This window comes from Halichoeres trimaculatus, unplaced genomic scaffold (assembly GCF_033239565.1).
Source record: "Halichoeres trimaculatus isolate MK-OKI-2021-1 unplaced genomic scaffold, fHalTri1.1 fHalTri1_scaffold_18, whole genome shotgun sequence".
In the NCBI taxonomy this organism is placed as follows: domain Eukaryota; kingdom Metazoa; phylum Chordata; class Actinopteri; order Labriformes; family Labridae; genus Halichoeres; species Halichoeres trimaculatus.
Window position 1 is genome coordinate 15046532 of NW_027437196.1, and position 18346 is coordinate 15064877.

The following is an 18346-nucleotide window of genomic DNA, read 5'->3' on the forward strand; positions in this document are numbered from 1 at the left end:
TGGAAGCAGGAAACACCAACAGGTTGAAGTTCAATACTTTCGTCACTTTGTGGCTGAGGTCAGTGTAAGTGAGTGGGAGGAATAAAAGATGTGAAAGGAGAAGAGATGTGAAGGATTAAAGAGGGAGGGATGAGCTGGGAGCCGGCTCGGATAGAAGACGAAGTGGGAATGAGTGGATGTGAAAACCATGCAGAGCCTCCAAAGTCCAGCCAAGGTCACCAGAGACAGGAAGACCAGCTGTGTGTGTCTGCACACGCTTGTTTGTGTGTGCGTATGGACCAACAGCTGGGAGAAAGCGCTGGAGTGAGCGCATGACTGACAGGCCGCTTCCTGTTTGAGTTAACATTACCATCACACTTAGAAACACACATACAAAGACAGGCGGTTTAGAGCTAACTCTTGTCTAAGGTTTCTGGGAACCTGCACAGAGTGTTTCCCATTGTGAACAATGAAGTTTGCATTCCTTTCCAGAGAAGAAGAAAAGCTGAAGGAAACAGCAATGAAATCCAGCTCTTATTACTCATACTACAACAAACTGCCCCATGCCAGCAATGACACAACTGCTAGGATTTCCACCCCCCTCCCAATCATGATGACAACTTTAATTTGAATTTACGCAAGTAGAAATCGTAGGCCTGTGCGCTCCCAATGTAACACAGAAACAGAAAGGTGTTAGCCAACCTGACATCAGCTGTGGTCAAAGATTTTTGTGGTAAGGGGATGAAAAGCAGCGGTGAACGTGGCTCATGCTAGTGTGTCTTTGTGTGTGGGTGTTTCTGTGAGGATGTTTGCATGTTTGCATGTGACTGAGCAGTGATGGAGAGTGAGAAAGACACAAAGGCAGAGAGAAAGTGAGAATGACTAAGTAAAATCAACGAAGTGTGATTGTGAAACCGCGGACGTGAAGTGAGAAGCAGTCAGAAAAGAGGAGAGTAAGAGTGAGGCTGAGAAGTGGAAAGGGAGAGTGTGTTTGTGGTGCTGGTTCCAGGCAGTTTTTTTTTCTTCTTCTTCTTTTTTTTGAGGGGTCCCACCCTGACTCGGCGTCCGGTGGGCCAGGGGAGCGCTGGAGGGAAGCCAGAGCCAAGCATGAGACTGATCGAAAACAGATAGGGCCCGAGCCCACTGCTATAAATCACCACGGTGGAGCAAGACCCTCACATAGTTCACACATGCACACAGACAACGCGCAGACACACATTCAGGCACACACAAATATGCACAGCAGGAAATGAAATGTGGCAACTCGAGTGAAAAGCCCTGCTGCAATGCCCATGGGAATAGAAGGGAGAAAAATCACTCTCTTCTTACTTCTTTTTCTTCTCCTATCTTCCTGTTTCTAAGCCACCCTGTCTGTTGTAGGACAACATCCAACAGCCTGCAGGAGGCAAAGGACGGGACCATACACACACACACACACACACACACACACACACACACACACACACACACACACACACACACACACACACACACACACACACACACACACACACACACACACACGTGCAAGTGGTTGAAGGATGGTGTGTGTTTGATTTGGAGAGTAAAAACAAAAGACGAAAGCCATAGCTGAAAAGCCTGTGACACATTTACCTATTTTCTTCCACTTTGCCTCACACAAAGCAGGAATGTGCTTTGTTTGGATCACAGCTGTTCTGCTTTTCTTTGTAGTGCATTTGCAGTCTTAAGTATGACTGATTCCTGTATTATCAGGCTTTGGTGTACACAGGAAAAAAAAAAAAAACACATGGCGAGCAAAATGAGGCAGAATGAAATCTAAAGCAACAACATCTCTGCTCCCCCTGGGGGTGATGTGATGAGGATTCATTTATCCCCATCCACAGATTTCTGCATGCAATGCAGCTAACAGCCTGTTCCTGATCAAAAATATTCAACTTGAGCAACAAGTCTGCTTGATGCTGTGTTGCAAAACAAATCTGTGTTTAGATTACCCAACTTCCCAGAATGCATCAGGAATGATCGATACAACTGCCATTCAACAATCAAGCATTTAGAAAGTTTTTCACGTCTCTTATTAAGGACAGACCTGATACAGCTTTCATCTTTTCTTTGTGCTAATCTGCATCATATTCTTATTTTGGCCTTGAAAACTGATGAATTTGTGTTCCACTGAAGTTGGTCCAGGTAAAGCCTCTGTGTAGCTCACTATTTACAGTGAAACTGAGACTCACCAGAAACAACTGAACACATGCTTTTTTGAGGAAATTGGAAAATGTTACTCTGCTTTTCATGTGAGCACTAATTTTGACAGCCAATTTTGATTTATTTTTAGTCTTCTGATAAACACAACATTTAGTTTTAGTCATATTTTAGTCATCCAAACCCTTTAGTCTTAGTCTAGTCTCAAGTTTTTGTCTTAGTCTAGTACTAGACCAAATATTTGCAGATTTTTGTCAAATATCATGTAAACAACCTTTCATCCCCTCCATCTGGAGTTTCTTTTCATCCCGCTGTCCTCATGAAAAATTTGTCACCACCAAAACAATCATTACTCAGCAGCACCCTCGCTCTTCTTGCTGTCCATATTCTTTGTACCATAGACTATGCAATAATAAAGGTTCGTACTCATTCTCATGATCCTCTTACAATCACTGCTGTGCATGTGCACAAACATGTTGTCAAAGTAACAGGCGCAGCTAGGCCTGTCACGATAACACATTTTGCTAGACGATAATTTTCCAAAATATTATTGCCGATAAACGATATTATTGTCAATATTATTTTGTTTTTTTTTCCATTTTTTTATTGATGTAATTACAATAAATGGGATAATAAAGTGAGTACACCATATCAAAAGCAAGAAACTTTAATTTCTTAAGAGTATTTAACTGTAATTAAAAGGTCAGAACCTTTTAAATAAAATAAATTAAACAAAAAATATAAAACATTTAACAAACAAGAAAGAAAAAAAAATACAATGAAAATGAAATGGACTCTCTTTTAGAAAAAAATACATGTCAATGAAAATAATTAATACTAATCAAAAACAATAAAACATAGACCCTGTCTAAAACGAAACTCCAAAAAAAACAACAACAAGAATAAAAACTATAGCCTAAATAAAAGGGAGTTTATACAGTACCTGAATTGTTAGTAACATGTACTTTTTCCCAGTCAATCCGTACAGTCTGTCAAACATTTTTAACATTTCTGGCTTTCAACAGTATTGAAGGGCAGCATTTCTTTGGCAATGTAGCTGTCTTTGAGCGCCCACCATTTGGCGCTTTTATTTCTATTTACTCTGCAGACCAAAAGCCTCAGTAAGAGTGGATTGTCAAAGAACAAGGCTCCGCTGCACCTCCCCTTCTTCTTCTTCTTCTACGCCACTATTTTCAAACAAATGCGACATATCAGCTCGTTGGTGTTCATGAGCTCACACTTTGTTCATTCTGATAAAAAACAAAATATTCCCACACTGGGACTGTGGCAGGCTGCTTAAGAACTGAATCTTTCGTGCCATCACTCATATTAGTGTGTGTTTCCTCCTTACCCCTCAGGACACTCGCTTCAGCTCTCTTCGTGTGTACGCGCGAGGAGCCCCGTCTTCACCCGAAACATCGCATTTTTGACAGATGCTCACTCCACTATAAATCCGCTATAGAACCTATGCACCCCGATGTTAAGAAAGATAGATGTAGTGAGCCATTTTCTCATTCAGCCTCTTTGGTCGAAAGAGAGGAGGAAAACAAACATGCATGCACGTGTCAGTTTATCGAGGCTGGCAAACTTACTGAGGACGTTTTTCTTTATCGTTCAGTTAATTGATTTATTGATTATCGTGACAGGCCTTGGCGTAGCATATGTGAAAAAAAAAGCTGCCCTTGCAGGCGGCCCAGGGTCAGCATGGTCAGCTTCTGTGACACATTTTAACCCAGTGCTACTCCAGGCCTGCCACTAACACAAACACAACAAAACAGAACACAATGCAGCACAACAATGTAACGCAACCCAACGCAACCTCTTTAAATACCACAAACACTCAAGTTTCTCCTCTGTTGGTAATCACTTTCATGACTGGCACATGAGTCATTATTGGGGGGAGGAAAAAATCAAAAATCAATAAATTGGGATTTTTGTCTTACAATATCAAAAACAGGATTCTTTGTCAATTTTTTTTTTTAATTTTCATTTCAGTCTTTGTTTAGAAACTGGATAGAAAAAAGTTACCACTTTTCTGAAATGTTTCTTGCTGACTCAGGTGATGTGCATTTAATGGAAGAATATTTCTCCTGATGTAGTCTGTAGACATTATCATCATCATTTACTTTTTTGACATGGTCTGGTGTAAAAACAAACTATAAATCCCAAAAGTAGTCAATATCCACGAATCCCCATCATAACAGAATTGAATCACGAGAATAGATTATCGTCCCAGCCCTCGTCATTATGAAACATCCTATGTTAGTGAGATCCACTTGCTGCATGAAAGATCAGCAAGGACTTTGAGGAGCAACGTTTCATCAAGGTTTCAGCAAAAGTAACTCTTAATTTGACCCTTATCAGTTATTCATGACCAGCAACATGACTCTTCCTTTGCTTGTTTTGCAAACTGAAACAGTTGGAAAACTCAAAGCACCAGAGAGTTTCTTCGCTGGTGTAAAATTAAACTTCAGTTCTTGTAAAGTTTTATTAAGTAGCTAAATGAACTGAGCTGTAAAACAATGCCTGTAATTTAAACACTTATAAAAGTTGTTGAAACATCCAGAAGAAGAAGAAGCAAACCAGAAGCTTTGAGTGAACGAAAAAAGAGAGAAATAATTCTCCGTCATGTGTTTCTTCTAAAATAACCCAATTTTTTTAAGCACAAATTGACACATTTACTGCTGTTTATCACATGATAACCACGCTGAGGCCAGAGCTTACTTTACAGGCTGCAGTTCTGCACACTGATTCAGTTATTCCCACTTCTATTCAATAAAACTCCCAATCCATCAAAACAACAGACAAACAAGAAACATCTTTCATTCAGCAACTAGAGACAGAAACAGAAAACTGCGAGCAGCTGTATCTGCTTGAATGAGTTGTAAACGGTGTTTATGCAATAAACGTTATTCAGACGTTATCATCGTGTGAGTGTTGTGTGGTTTGGACAACTACAAAGAGGGAAATTAGCAGATAGTTAGGTCTCATGCTGCGTGTGAGATAAACTATGAGTGAGAATGGCACAAGACCAAAGCGACGCTTAAAGCCAACAATAGGAACAATGACCAAAAAAGGAAGACTTCGTTTCCCAGGGGGCTCCGCTCTGGAGGTATTGAGCAATGTCTGAAGCTTGGGCTACCATAGAAACCACAAGCAGCAAAATAGTTTACCCCAGCCAGGAAGCACTTATCTATAAACATCATTTAGATGATCTATCTTTTAGGAAATAAGAACAAATCACACACGACGTCTGCAGAGGTTGTATCAGTTTCTTTCAGGATCCTTGATTTAGATTCTGGACCAGCAATAAGCAAACTAAATAAGTCAGGGTGATTAGTCTTACCAGGCTGTTTTGTACTTCTAAACATGGGAAAGCTGAAACGTAACATCCATTCTTCTCTCCTGACTGAAGCTGGATACCCCATGTTAGAGCACTGCAGCTCTGCCAAAAGCCCCCATTAGAGGCGAGTGACAACAGCACATTTGATTCTAATAAGGCTATCTGTTTGTTTTCCACTCTGCTGCTCCACACTGCAGACTGCTCATTCGTCCCCTAAACTGCTCTTTCTCAAGCTGCTGGCATTTACTTCTGCTGGCAACAAGCACGAAGCCGCTCGCAGTGTGTCCTTTCATCGAGCTGAGCCATCACTGCAAGTCAAGCTCGGATATTACGATGCACATAAATCTGCTTAAGCAACCATCATGACGACGAATTCTTTGCATAGCTTGTTGCACTTGTAATGAAAACAACTTGCTAAACTTCATGAGAAATTAATGAAAAAACAAATTTGAAGCCAGACTCCGCAGACCAGGAAACTGAAAATAGAACATGTAGTCTTGAAATAGCGTTTGTGAGAGGAAGGATTTTTTTTATCGTTTTTATTTTGATTACAGAGAAGACAGCCGACTTAACTACAGAGACAGCTGATGCAGACCAGCTGTTTCCCACAAAATTGCATCCTTATGCTTTTTAGTGAAGAGTCAGAACATTGCTGTAAATGAACTGGCCGTCACATTCCATGTAAATTTGATATATATCCTGTCATAAAGCAATTCTGTCTTTACCTGAAAAAAAAAAATCCACAAGTTAAAAAATAAAATCAAACTAGGCAGTGACTAGTGAGGCTGCTTTATCCATGTTGTGGTATTTGTTCCAGGCTTCTTTTCATCTTCGACAAGGATTTACAAACAGAGCCCAACTGGTAAGATTAGATGATCTAAACCATGCAGAAGTGGAGGTCCTATAAGAATTATGTAACAGTTACGAAGGGAATCTGGCAGTAAGTGCTTCAACATGTCAATTTTTACAGCAATATGAGGGTTTACAGCCACCCAAGCAAACATTTGGGGCAGTATTTAAAGGTAGATCCTGCAGGATTTCCCTAAAAAATAAAATGTCAACTTTTACAGGAATAATCCTGCTTAATCTTAACTTCTGGGTCTCTATGCATGTGTGTCAGTGTCTGTGTCTGCCTCAAACCTTCAGCCTGTATGTTGATGTTTTGGTTGTAGCAGGACGTTTCTGGGCGGAGAGTAGGTGTGGTTACATCACCCAATCACAGAGCGCCTAGTGCGCTAGTGACTTTGCAAGTTATGCCGATCAGCTTTGATAGTGGACGTAGCACGGAGCAAGGAAAACACAACCAAATGAAAAGGAAAATCTAAACAGATAAAGCTTTCTATTTAACAAGGCTGAAGCTTGGCTTGTGTTTCATTTGCTTTCAAGCACTTAGAAAGCAGAACAGGAGAATGAGCGACTCGAGTTGGCTTCCTGCTGAGCAGGCATGTGTCAGATGATTAGCTTGTGCTAAATGCCAAGTCAGGTGCACGGCTCTCAGGTCTCTCTAAGGTAAGAAACGTGATGCTGCAGGTGGTTGCTGGGCTAGTGAGTGTGTTCACGTAATCACGGTCAGAGGCAGTGGGTGTGTGCTGCTGCTGGCACTGAGTCAAGAAGGAGGAGCCCAGTTTGAATGCGTGTTAACTAACAAGTAACTTGTCTTTTACTGTCAGCTACATGCTAACTGTATCTATCAACTAAGTTCAGGATTCGGATTTTCCAATTTTCCATTTTTCAGTGAACCTGTTAGAAGTGTCTGTTCTCTGCACAACTTCAGTAGAGCTGATAGCTTGATAACACATCAAACCATTTCATTTTATTTTGTCTGCAGCTGAAGTAGACACTCAGCTAACTCAGATATGTCTTTTTTTAAATGTGTATCCTCTTATCCTATTCTAAAATTTCCTGCCCGGCAGTTTTCTGCCTCTTTCTGTAGGATTTTGTCTATGTGTGCGAGGATCTTTGCTGCAGTGTGCTTGTGTGTTAATCCTGAGTGAAAGGCTATGGTGTTCTTTTTTATTTATTTTTTTTGCACAGGAAGGCAGTGGAGGGACTCCCTGGTGGGCCCCAGTGTGCCGGCCCTGTAAGCCTGCGTGAATGAGCCTGAATTCGCAGGCTCCCCACGAGGACGCACGGCCCATTAAGCTGACAGTCAGCAGCCCATTGACCAGTCACAGAGATTAAACGCCGGGCCATCTCGGCGGCTAAAACCACCTGCAGAACAGAGGGGAGAAAGAGGAAGGAGGAGGAGGAAATGGAAAGAGACAGAGGGAGACGTGCGGATACTCACTGTTACTCGTTGCTTCGGTAAATGACGCCTTTTGTCCGTTCCAGCCTTTGTTGTCCATCTGTAGCAAAGCAGAGAGAAGAAGAGAGAAGGGGGAGGTAAGAGAGATGTAGATTCTTGAACAGACAGCTTCTTCACGCATGTCAGACGAGTTCCTTCCTACTGTTCAGGCCACAAAGAGACGAGCACTCACAGGAGGGGATGCTTAAGGAGCCTGTGTCTGTCTAACTTCGCCAGCTACTTAATTAGGGGGGTTGTCAGTGTTTAGTTGCTTGAAAAAAGGCTCCTATTCAGTGTTACTTCTGCTGTGGTATGCATGTCTGCCCGCATAAACACACACAGCCCCAAACACACGTGTGTGAAACTGCAGAGCAAATCATGTGTGATGTGTGTGACAGCTGAGGAGATGACATGGCTGTAAACAACTGCATGCGCCCCCCTTGAGTGTCTTCACAGTTGAGCACAGATCACCATCGATCCCACGGTGGGAATGTAGCGTAGCAGAGCTCCCAAACAGAGAGGGAGGACGAGTAGGATGGTGAGACTGAATGAGAGAGATCTGAGGATGTTCGACACATCCCACGGAGTGGAGGCTTGGCTGTCTGGGAATTTAATAAGAAGGAGACCACCAAAAGAAACTCTAGGGATGTTTTCTGATTTGTCAGGCCTGGGGACAGCTATGTATCAGGTGGGATGTTCCATCTGAAAAATGAGTTGCAATACTTTTTTTGAACATCAGAGGCACTACAACTCTCTTTGATTTCTCTTATTTTTTTAATATTGTCGCATCTACTCTTTAGCTGAAAAGAAAGAAAACTTGCAACCATAACTTTCCAGTTCAGTGATGCTGTTTTTTTGTCCTTTCAAAATAAAAGCAATTATGTTATCAGAACAGGAACATAAGTAACTATGAGTGAGGCAATCTCTTTCCTGGAGCCTAGACATAAACTTGGTTAAAGACACCCTTAAAATAATGAAATAATGGCCACCAGGGATACAAGGCCCTGTAAATGATACAATACTTAACAAACCTTTTCATATCTAATGTATTTTGTTGTATCATATCTTTTTGTATTGTATCTTATCATATCTTGTCATTAGTTGTCGAACTGTATTGTATCATATCATACTGTATCTAACTGTATTGTACCATGTTCACGTGTTGTATGGTGTACAATTCCAAGTACAGCACACAGTATCATTCCATATGTTAACACAACATTAACTAACAAACATCGTTCTGACTTGTATCATCACACATTGCATTCATTATGCTGTATGTTGTACCATGACATACCTTCTTCTATGGTACCCTTTTGTGACCTCGCCCATCCTGATGTATTGTAGCTTGACATTTTGCATTGTATCATAAATATCTATCCTCACTCTCTGCATTGGGATCATCAACTGCATAATTAATGGACATAGTCTCTGTGACATCACTCATCTGTTTCTAAAACTGAGCCTCCATGCTAACAGCTACAAGGCGCCTACCTGCCAATCAGCAGAGCGTGCCTCTGATTGGACAAACTCATCATCTTAATATTTTTTAAACTGCTGAGTATGAAAAAATCTCCCCTGCACAGTGCGGGCTGTTAGAGAAATTAGCAACGAACTGCAGATTTGCCAAAATATTTTAGACTGCTTGGTTGCAATGCATACAGTATCACATCATACAGTATATCATATTGTATCGTATTGTGTTTGATTTGAATCTATCATAAAATCCCTCCCAAACGCTTTCATAAATCTGAAATAGTAGGCACTGAACCATCATAGTTTGAAGAGGCTAACTAACCAAACATGGGAGGATGCAAAGGGAAACTGTTTGTGTTGTTTAGGATTGCCTCTTTAAGACGTGGGACACTTTTTTATTTCAGGAATTATTTTAAAAATAAAATTGTAATGTGTCATGATATATGGTAGGGAATATAAACAAAGGGGAATATTGACTTTAAACTGGGTTGGGTTGTCTCCACAGTTTTCCCGATAAGAGCAAAATGCCATCCTTTGGCTCTATGGTATAGCTGTCTGAGTTAGATGTATGCAGCAGCACATATCAGACTAATGAGCTGTCGGGGGAGCAGCGAATATTCTACACAAAGCTTGGTTATGTAACGTCGTCTATCTGAATCTGCTCCCTTGAGCTTGAAAACCAATGAGGTGAATGAAGATGATGGAGATCAATGGATGCTTCACAAAAAAACACACTTGGTTCAGAGAAGCTGAACACGTTGCATAACAGGTCAGCAGCATGGGGACCTGTGATGAATCTGAACACTGGCTGGCTATCAGCTCTTGTCGGATTCTGCACGGTGTGTGAGAGATGAGATAGTGTATAGACAAAATGAGAGTGGAGATTTATGTAATCTTCTGCACACAGCTGCACAGGTGCTGCCCTGTAGCAGGGGTTGAATACCAATTGCAAACGTCTGTATTCATCTCAGTGTGTTCAAACATGTCAGGAATTCATTCAGAGGGGATGCATGTTCCTTGACATGCAGGTAATTTGATGTACAAATTACATTATCATGCACCTAATAACGTCATGTTAACGTAAAATTAGAGAAATACTTAAACTGTGGGACACAGTCTCAAACAACAGTCTCCGACTTGAGACCCATGTGCTTCTTTTCCTGTTTTCAGGTTACATCACAAGTGCTGCAGCATTTAAAGCTCCTGTTTGGAACTTTCTGTGTCAGTTTTAGCGCCCCCTGTGAGAAAGTGATACTACTGCTTTTCTCTATGATGACTGTTTTCAGGCAAAAGCTTTCACCCTGTTGTTTTCTCATTATGACAATTTGCTGTGGTAAAAAAAAAGGTTGTGCTGAGGCATGCTGTTAAATGTCTGGTCTGACACCTTGCCTCCTAAAGTAGTAACAGGTATTGGAGTAAGAATACAAAAATTTTCAATCTTGCTGCCAGTATTTCAATTTACTTTTGCAGGTCTTAAGAGGGCATCACTTTTACTTACATTATGCTAATTACATAGCTGAAAATGTAGCGATACCCATGATAAATAATAACATTTATCAAAGACAGACACCAAAGATTTTACCCAGAAGATGGTGCTCAAAGAGGCAACTGGCCGCTTTCCAGCTCAAAGAATGCTGGATACCAAACTAGGCAGCCCCGTTGAGCTCTAGTCTTAAAATTTATGAGAAACTACCAGCACTTAATGTCATCAGGCAGTAAACACATGGAAAGCTTGTATACAAACTGCTAAAAGTTGGTTGAAGTAGTTCAAATGCAGTGGAGTTCGTACCTCAGTGGGAGACTGAGGGGACACTGTGGAGGCCTTGTATCCCAGCTGCAGGAGCATCGCCTCGGCTGCGTTCCGTTTGGCCACTTTCTTGTTGGGTCCTGTTCCTGTTGCGACCTCACTATTCACCTTCACCTGCACACACATGAAAAAAAAAATTTAGATCCAAAACTCGACTTTATGGCTGCACAGACACATTCTGCTTAATATGTTTTCTCGAGAATTTCCTCTTTCCATCGCACTCTCCAAACTCTCTAGCGACGGCTCTCTTTCTGGGTCGCATCATTCACACAACCCCCATTACACACATAGCTTCCAGGTGATGTTTGTTTTTCGGAGAGCCTGAAACATTTAATCTGTCCACACATTATGTAAGCAGATATTTCACAGTGAATATCAAACTTTGTTATGTTGTGCAAACAAACTATTAGGCTCTACAAATAACATCCTGAGAGCCAGAGCCTCTGTGAACTTACTCAAAGTGGTTTGACATATCTGAACCGCTGAAATAAACCTTGTCATTATTCTGTTTATTTCAAAAGATTTTCACACATTCTAAAACATTTCAAACAAAATAGAGTCCTTCCTTTTTTGTCGAGATCATTTGAAGAAATGTTGAAGTTATAGCAGTGAGGGAACCTCAGTGAAAGCACACACACACTCACAGAGCCTCTTGTGTGCGAGAGACAAGCAGAATAGGTTTGAGGCTGAATTTGGCCTGTTCTTTAAAGGAGTGCTATGCCAAACAGGAACACAAAGTAACTATGCTGGATGTTCTAGCTAAACATGCAGATTTTCAAAACACTCCATATTCATATTCTCTATGTGAACAGCTCAAAATGACCCTTTACCCCTTACAGTGTACAGGGCTTTTGACCTTTCACTAGCTGCTTCACTGAATTACTTACATGATTTCTTGAAAGCCAATTTTCAGGGAGGGAACTCCATCAAAGAAATTCACTTTTTTTAAATGTATGTTTGAGGTTTAGAAAATATTTTCTCAAAGCCTGCATTTTTTGCTGGTTATGAAACAGACTAATATTAACAGTGCAGCCATTCTATGACCTACAAAAGGAAACAAGATCATCAGATACAAGAGAGACGTATACAAACTGTAGTTCTTAAAAACACAGATAGTAAGATTTTCAGCTTGCTTTTCCACAGTGACTCCAACAGTATTATGTTAAACAGGGGCTATTGGTATTGTTTCCACACAACTTTTTTCCTAAACAGGTGTTATGGAAAGCATTTATTTCAGTCTCTATATGAAAGACTCAATTTCAACTTCTGTCTCTTTAAAGCTAAATGCTATGAAAAAAACCCTTTCCCTCTGATTGGCCAGCCTTCTGGAGGTCTGTCGGGGGGAGGGGGCAGACTATCGGCAGACCACTGCATTTGAGGCAGCTTTATCACATCAGCAAGTCTTGTGACGATCTATAAAGATCTGATGCAGTTTTTTTTTCTTTTTTTCTTGGAACAAACTGTTTTAATCTGATAGGAACCACATTTCAGAGTTCACATGACATCTCTGGATTATACTTGCCTACTAGGGGTGGGAGAAAAAAAACAATGTATCGAAGAACTGGGATTTTTTTGTCTAAAGATTTTTAATTGTGATTTTTTGTTCAAAAATCTTTCTTATTAATTATTTAAATCCTTCATTTTAGTCTTTGTTTATAAGCTGTGTTGGAAAAAAAAAAGAGATGTCAGCTCCCCTGGATTAATCCTAAAAACAGACTCACATGTGATGTGCATTTTTGGGGGAAAATAAGGCTTCTGATATAGTCTATGGACATTATTATCATCATTCATCTTTTTCTCATAGTCTGGTGTTAAAAAAGCAAACTAAAAATAATTTTTAAAAAAAGCCCAAAACACAGAATATTGAAGAATCACAATTTTAACTGAATCGGCACCCCACAAATGGGAAAAGAATCAAAGCAGGAGAAAAGCATATCGTCCCAGCTCTTTTGCCTACTAAACTTCAAATTTTCCAGATCATTCAGTAGCAGAGAGCTTCTTTAAAGGGGCTGGGAGAACTTTCTAGAAAAGCTAGTGCTTCTCCAGGATGTAGACATTTCCCATGAGCACGAGCACACAGTGTCAGGAAGATGTGACTCTTTGAAATAACCTGTTTTGATGTTGATATTAATTGTGGATTAAGATCCAGCATATATAGAGAGGTGAGCCTTTTTCAAGCTCACTCAGGAAGTCCTCACAGGGGGATTTAAAAGAGGCAAAAAAGCTGAATCACTCTGTGTCTGTTGACTTTGGTATTCCCCTTTCCCCACAAGTGCTGCTATTTTTACTGGATTACTGATAAACTGCAAATCATCCACAACTCAGTTAAGGGTGAAAGGTTGTTGTTGTTGTAGTACTGTGAAAATTTTCCCTGTTAATGATTCTGGCTCCTCCTCACTACACAACACACTCTATTATCTATCAGTCGTGCAAAAGACAGTCTGTGGGCCTCATCGGCAAAAAACAACAGCTTGAAACGGCAGTTTAATAAAATAACAACAGTTGGCTGTCTCCACCAAAAAAATGGAGCTGTAAAGACGGATTCTCAGCCTTTCTGAGCTTTATATGCGTACAATAAAAATAATAAATATCAAACAGAAACGGTTTGAGAGGGAATAAGGAGGATGAGAAAAAAGGGCCAGAGGGGGAGAAAGGGGAGTGAGAGGAAGTACAGGGAGGTCCAAGATACTAAAAGCGTACAGAAGAGGAATTAAAATATAAATCATCTACTACATACAAAATGTTACAGCTGTTACTTACATACTGGAATTACCCCACTAAAACCATTTAAACTGTCTAAACATTCATATTTCACCTCACATAACAGCCTCTCATTCTCTCCTTTCATATGAATGAAGAACAAATGACATGGAGCTGCTGCTATGTTTGTGTGTGTTGAAGCTTGTGCTGTTTTCGTCTATTAGTGGGTTGATAATAGACACACTATGATCACAAAGTGCAGACAGACGAAGGTTTTTTCCTCAGGACATCAGAAATATTTGTGCAGTTCATGAAAGTGTTCTTACGACTAAGTCCACTCCAACTATGCTCAACAACATGAAGAATGTTGTGTTAGTGTTAGAGTGGGACACACGACTGAAATAGGATAGCAGAACATAGTCTCTTGAGAAAACCATGTAAATTGTGTTCTACTGTGAAGAGGTTATATAATGTAGCTGCTGGCTGTGTTTGTCCGAGCACACGGGTTTGTTCTTTTTCTGCCATTAGCTGTGGTTTACACATTTGTTTCACATTGGACAAATAGACTGGACACACATTCTGTTCTTTTCTGTCATGTATTTACAACAACAGTCTTCCTGTCCCAAACTGTCACTTCAGTTATCCTAAATGATCTTCTTTAATAGTAGCCACTGATCATTCATGTGTATCGGGCCTTAAGTTATAGATCCACTTCCTATCCAGAATAAACAACATGGATATCCAAAATAGAATTCTGCCCAGAAAAACTTTCAGTTTTGAGAAACCACAACCCAAATACAAGCATGGTAAGCAAAATGTATAGAGTCAGATTATCTAAATGGATAAAAAAGGGGTGGGGTGATTGGGGGGGTCAGATATCAGCAATTAATTTTGAATAACCAATTCACACTGTCAGTACGGATATCCACATTTGATGCAAGTTTGGGAGGCTTTGTCCATTGACAGCATTTATTGCTAAGTCTGCACCTGTTTTCTACAGAAGACAAATGAAGTCAAAAAATGTAAGTGCACAGGACTAAACCCAAAATAACTGTCTAGTATCAGCTGAACCAAAAAAGGACTAAAAAACGAAAGCACATTCTATTTTTTGATGAACAAATTATAGTTATTTACTTATGTTCCTGAACAAGATTCATTTTCGTGGTTTATTTTTGTTTAATTTCCGACTTATCAAAGAATTCCAGTTTTCAGGCTTAATTTGGGGTAGAAAAACATAAACTTAGTTCGAAACTCCTCTCTCCTGTTCAAAAATGTGAAGAAAAGGGAAATCTCTGAAAAATAAGAGTTAGAGTCAAAACACTTCACGATGCTGGGTGGTTGTCTTATTTTTAGGACAAGTGGTCTAATAATTTGATAAGCACTGTGTGTTTGGAAAAGGAAAAAATGCATTTAAGTTATGTTGTGTAGTTTTAGTCTGATCAATAATTGTTAAAATGGCAAGATATACTTTTATAGATATCTTGATTTGAATCTTAATGAAGAGAAATTGAACTTTCTGAATTATCTTTTTCAAACTTTTCTTGTCTTTTAACCTAATGTTACTGTAATTGCTACAGTTCTTAAGAGACAAAAAAATTCAAGAAATGCTGTTTTGATCTGCGGTTCAGTGCAACTACTCCTAGATTTGGAGAATAATCCACATTCCCATTAACTCCCTCTCTTGATTTATGTATTTGACTGAGTAATTACATAAGAAGGGCTCCTGACATATCTGTTTTGATGCAAGTCCATTTTTTATACTTGACGCAATGGCTATGTTCTAGGCACTGAAACCTGTAAAAACTTGTAAATACTACACACAACACAGTTTCTAAATGCACCTTTTGTGGATCAGGATGGAACGCTGGAGCTGCAGTATCTTTGCCAGCCTCAGACATGACAGTAAACTATTGGGTAAAAGTTTTTTGTTTGTACATTCATATTTTCCACCCCTTAAACATTCCCCATCTCAATCTCAGACCATTTGGAGTAGAATGTATTTATCTAAGCAGCACATATCTACTTAAGGTCTACTGCCAACCTGCATTATGAACTCCCGGCGCCGGGGCATCCCCCTTTCAGAGAGCAGCAGGTACTCGGGCTCCTTCTCCTTCTTGGCCTGCTGGATCTGAGCCAGACGGCTGATTGGATTCATGCCTTGACCGTAATCTGGTCCCGTCTGGGTGGAAAAGAGAAGACACCTGATGGTTAACTCCAATATTCACAAATCGTTATCATAACATCAGCATGGTCTGCAAACTACTGATAAAAAGGTAGGTGAGTGTATTAGCTGCTAATATGTAACAGTACTGAATAAGAGTTAGCGGATATGAGATTATATAGTCTCCTGTCGTGGACAGGTGCAAAAGATAAAGAGACAAGTGGAATAACAGGAAATTAGATGGAGGTCCAAATCCAGCTGCAGTACCTTGAGGATGGTCTTGGTGCGTTTCTTGTAGTGTGTCTTGGGTTTCTCCACAGCGGGGATAAAGGGCAGCTTCTTCAGGTCCTGCAGGATGGACAGAGCAGCACGCTTCTTGGACAGCTTCTTGCTGTTGCCCTCGCCCTCGGCGGAAAACTCCCCCACGGTGACACGAGTCAGGAAGCTTTTCATGTGCGGCGGGCCACTCTCCTTTAACACCTGGAGAAGGTGACAGAAGGAACAGGCAGGGGATGTGGGAGAGTGAGTGTAATACATGATTGATCTCAATTTTTTTGAGGAGTCAGAGACAGAAAATGATTTCAGAGAACAAAAGAGAGAAAGAAATTCTAAATGTGTTTTTGTCATTCATGATGTGTGTGAGGGAGTGTGTGCAAGCAGTGTGCAAGCAGCTACACCAGGTGGTCCAAAACATCTGTTTTCGATGGTCACAGTGCTACCCACCCATCTGCGCGTGTTCCTCTTACACAGAACACACACACACACACACACACACACACACACACACACACACACACACACACACACACACACACACACACACACACACACACACACACACACACACACACACACACTCACACACGCACACACACACAGGGTGACGTACAAACACACATATGAAGAGGAACATGTTTCTAGATGACAGTCTCTAGTGTTGAGGGCTCAGTTTCCTTCCTCCAGCCTCTGGTCACCTGGGAGACCTAAAACAAACACCGGCTGGCGTTAGGTCATGCTTCTGCAATCACATCTACTTCCTGTGAAGTCCGAGAACAGTGTGCATGTGTGTACATGAGTGTGTGTGTAGCAGGTGGGGTTCTCCCAAACCTTATTTAGGACAAACACACTGGAGGAAGAATTAGATTTCACACACTTACTGAGTCCAGCAGAATGTGTTTCGGCTAATGTGGATGAATTCATGGCTTGCACACTTCCTCTTTCACTCTCCTCTAGCTGCGGCTACTTTCTATTAATGTTTCTTTCTCAGCCCCCTCCTTCTCCACCTCCTCCTTGATTTGAGCTCAATTTGTGGTGCAGACAGCACAAATTGTTGCAATCAGATGCAATCTAGAAACAGTTAATTTGAACCCAGTGACCGATAAAACTGATTAAACTGATAAGCGGAACCTTGAGCATTCCCCAAATGCTTTACACATCAACACAGACTAATACCAGACCTCGTGGAGAACAAAGGGTAATGTGTACAGACCCTCTTTGGCTTCACAAAAACTTCTTCATTAAAAAAAAAAAAAAATCGATGCACATGCACACCTCTGCAGAAATGCAGATGCAGCAGTTAGAAGTTGCTGTGAAGCTGCATGTTGAAAGTTTACATAACGGCCAAAGAGGAAGGTTCTTTTAAGGTCTAGAGTAAGTGAAGAGCCTATGTTTGCTGTCAGCGTACCTGTTAGGCTGTCAGCATTCCTGCACTGTGACTGGAAAGATGTGTGATACAGGGAAGCCTTGTAGCACTAGCTGTCAATGCTAACAGCCAAATTCACCCCCACCCAAGGGATGTGCTCTGGTCTTGCTCATCACCAGAAAAGGGAAATGTAACATGGCAGCTTCTAGTGCATTACGCCATTCAATGGGACTAGATACATCTGACTCTTTTTAAGTCAGTCAATGGGTTGATGATGACACAGCTCATCAGTGGCCAGCTGAGATTACACTTGTGAAAAAAAAGAGCAAGTTACAGAATGAAGACGTAAGTAGGGCTGTGGAAGTCTCTGCTGCAGTGAATGATGGGATGTGCAGGACGGGAAGCGTCCTCAGCTGATCTGTGGCTGCAGTCACTAAATCAATCTCTCATTCAGGTTTTCTTTCCCTCCTCGTCCATCACAGCCTCATCTAAACACATGAGGCTATCCCACTTCAGTGGTTGGGAAAGATGGTAGACTGAAAAAACAGGAACAAATTTGCTTCCTGGTGGGTGACCACAATGCGCCTGATTTGATTCCGACCACAAACCTCTGTTACTCCTCTGTAAAACCTCAGTTGCCATTGTTTATTTGGCAGGCAACAATTGGGGATTCCAGAAACTGGAAACCGGTCCTGGCTGAGAAACGGTTCAGAGCATCACTCTCAGTGAGACTGCATATCATCAAGTTTCCATCCTGGTTCTTCCGCAGATTC

General features: G+C 40.9%; 1 protein-coding gene across 1 annotated transcript in view; it reads right to left on the minus strand.

Moving 5' to 3' along the window:
- The window catches only part of stau2 (staufen double-stranded RNA binding protein 2), a 112122-nt gene that overhangs the window by 52373 nt on the left and 41403 nt on the right, over window positions 1-18346 (minus strand). Inside the window, exons 8-11 of the mRNA XM_074693725.1 lie at window positions 16199-16411; window positions 15812-15949; window positions 11053-11184; window positions 7791-7848 (exon numbers count right to left, since the gene is read on the minus strand). Of these exons, the coding sequence (XP_074549826.1) occupies window positions 7791-7848; window positions 11053-11184; window positions 15812-15949; window positions 16199-16411 (541 nt within the window). The remainder of the gene's footprint in view (window positions 1-7790; window positions 7849-11052; window positions 11185-15811; window positions 15950-16198; window positions 16412-18346) is intronic.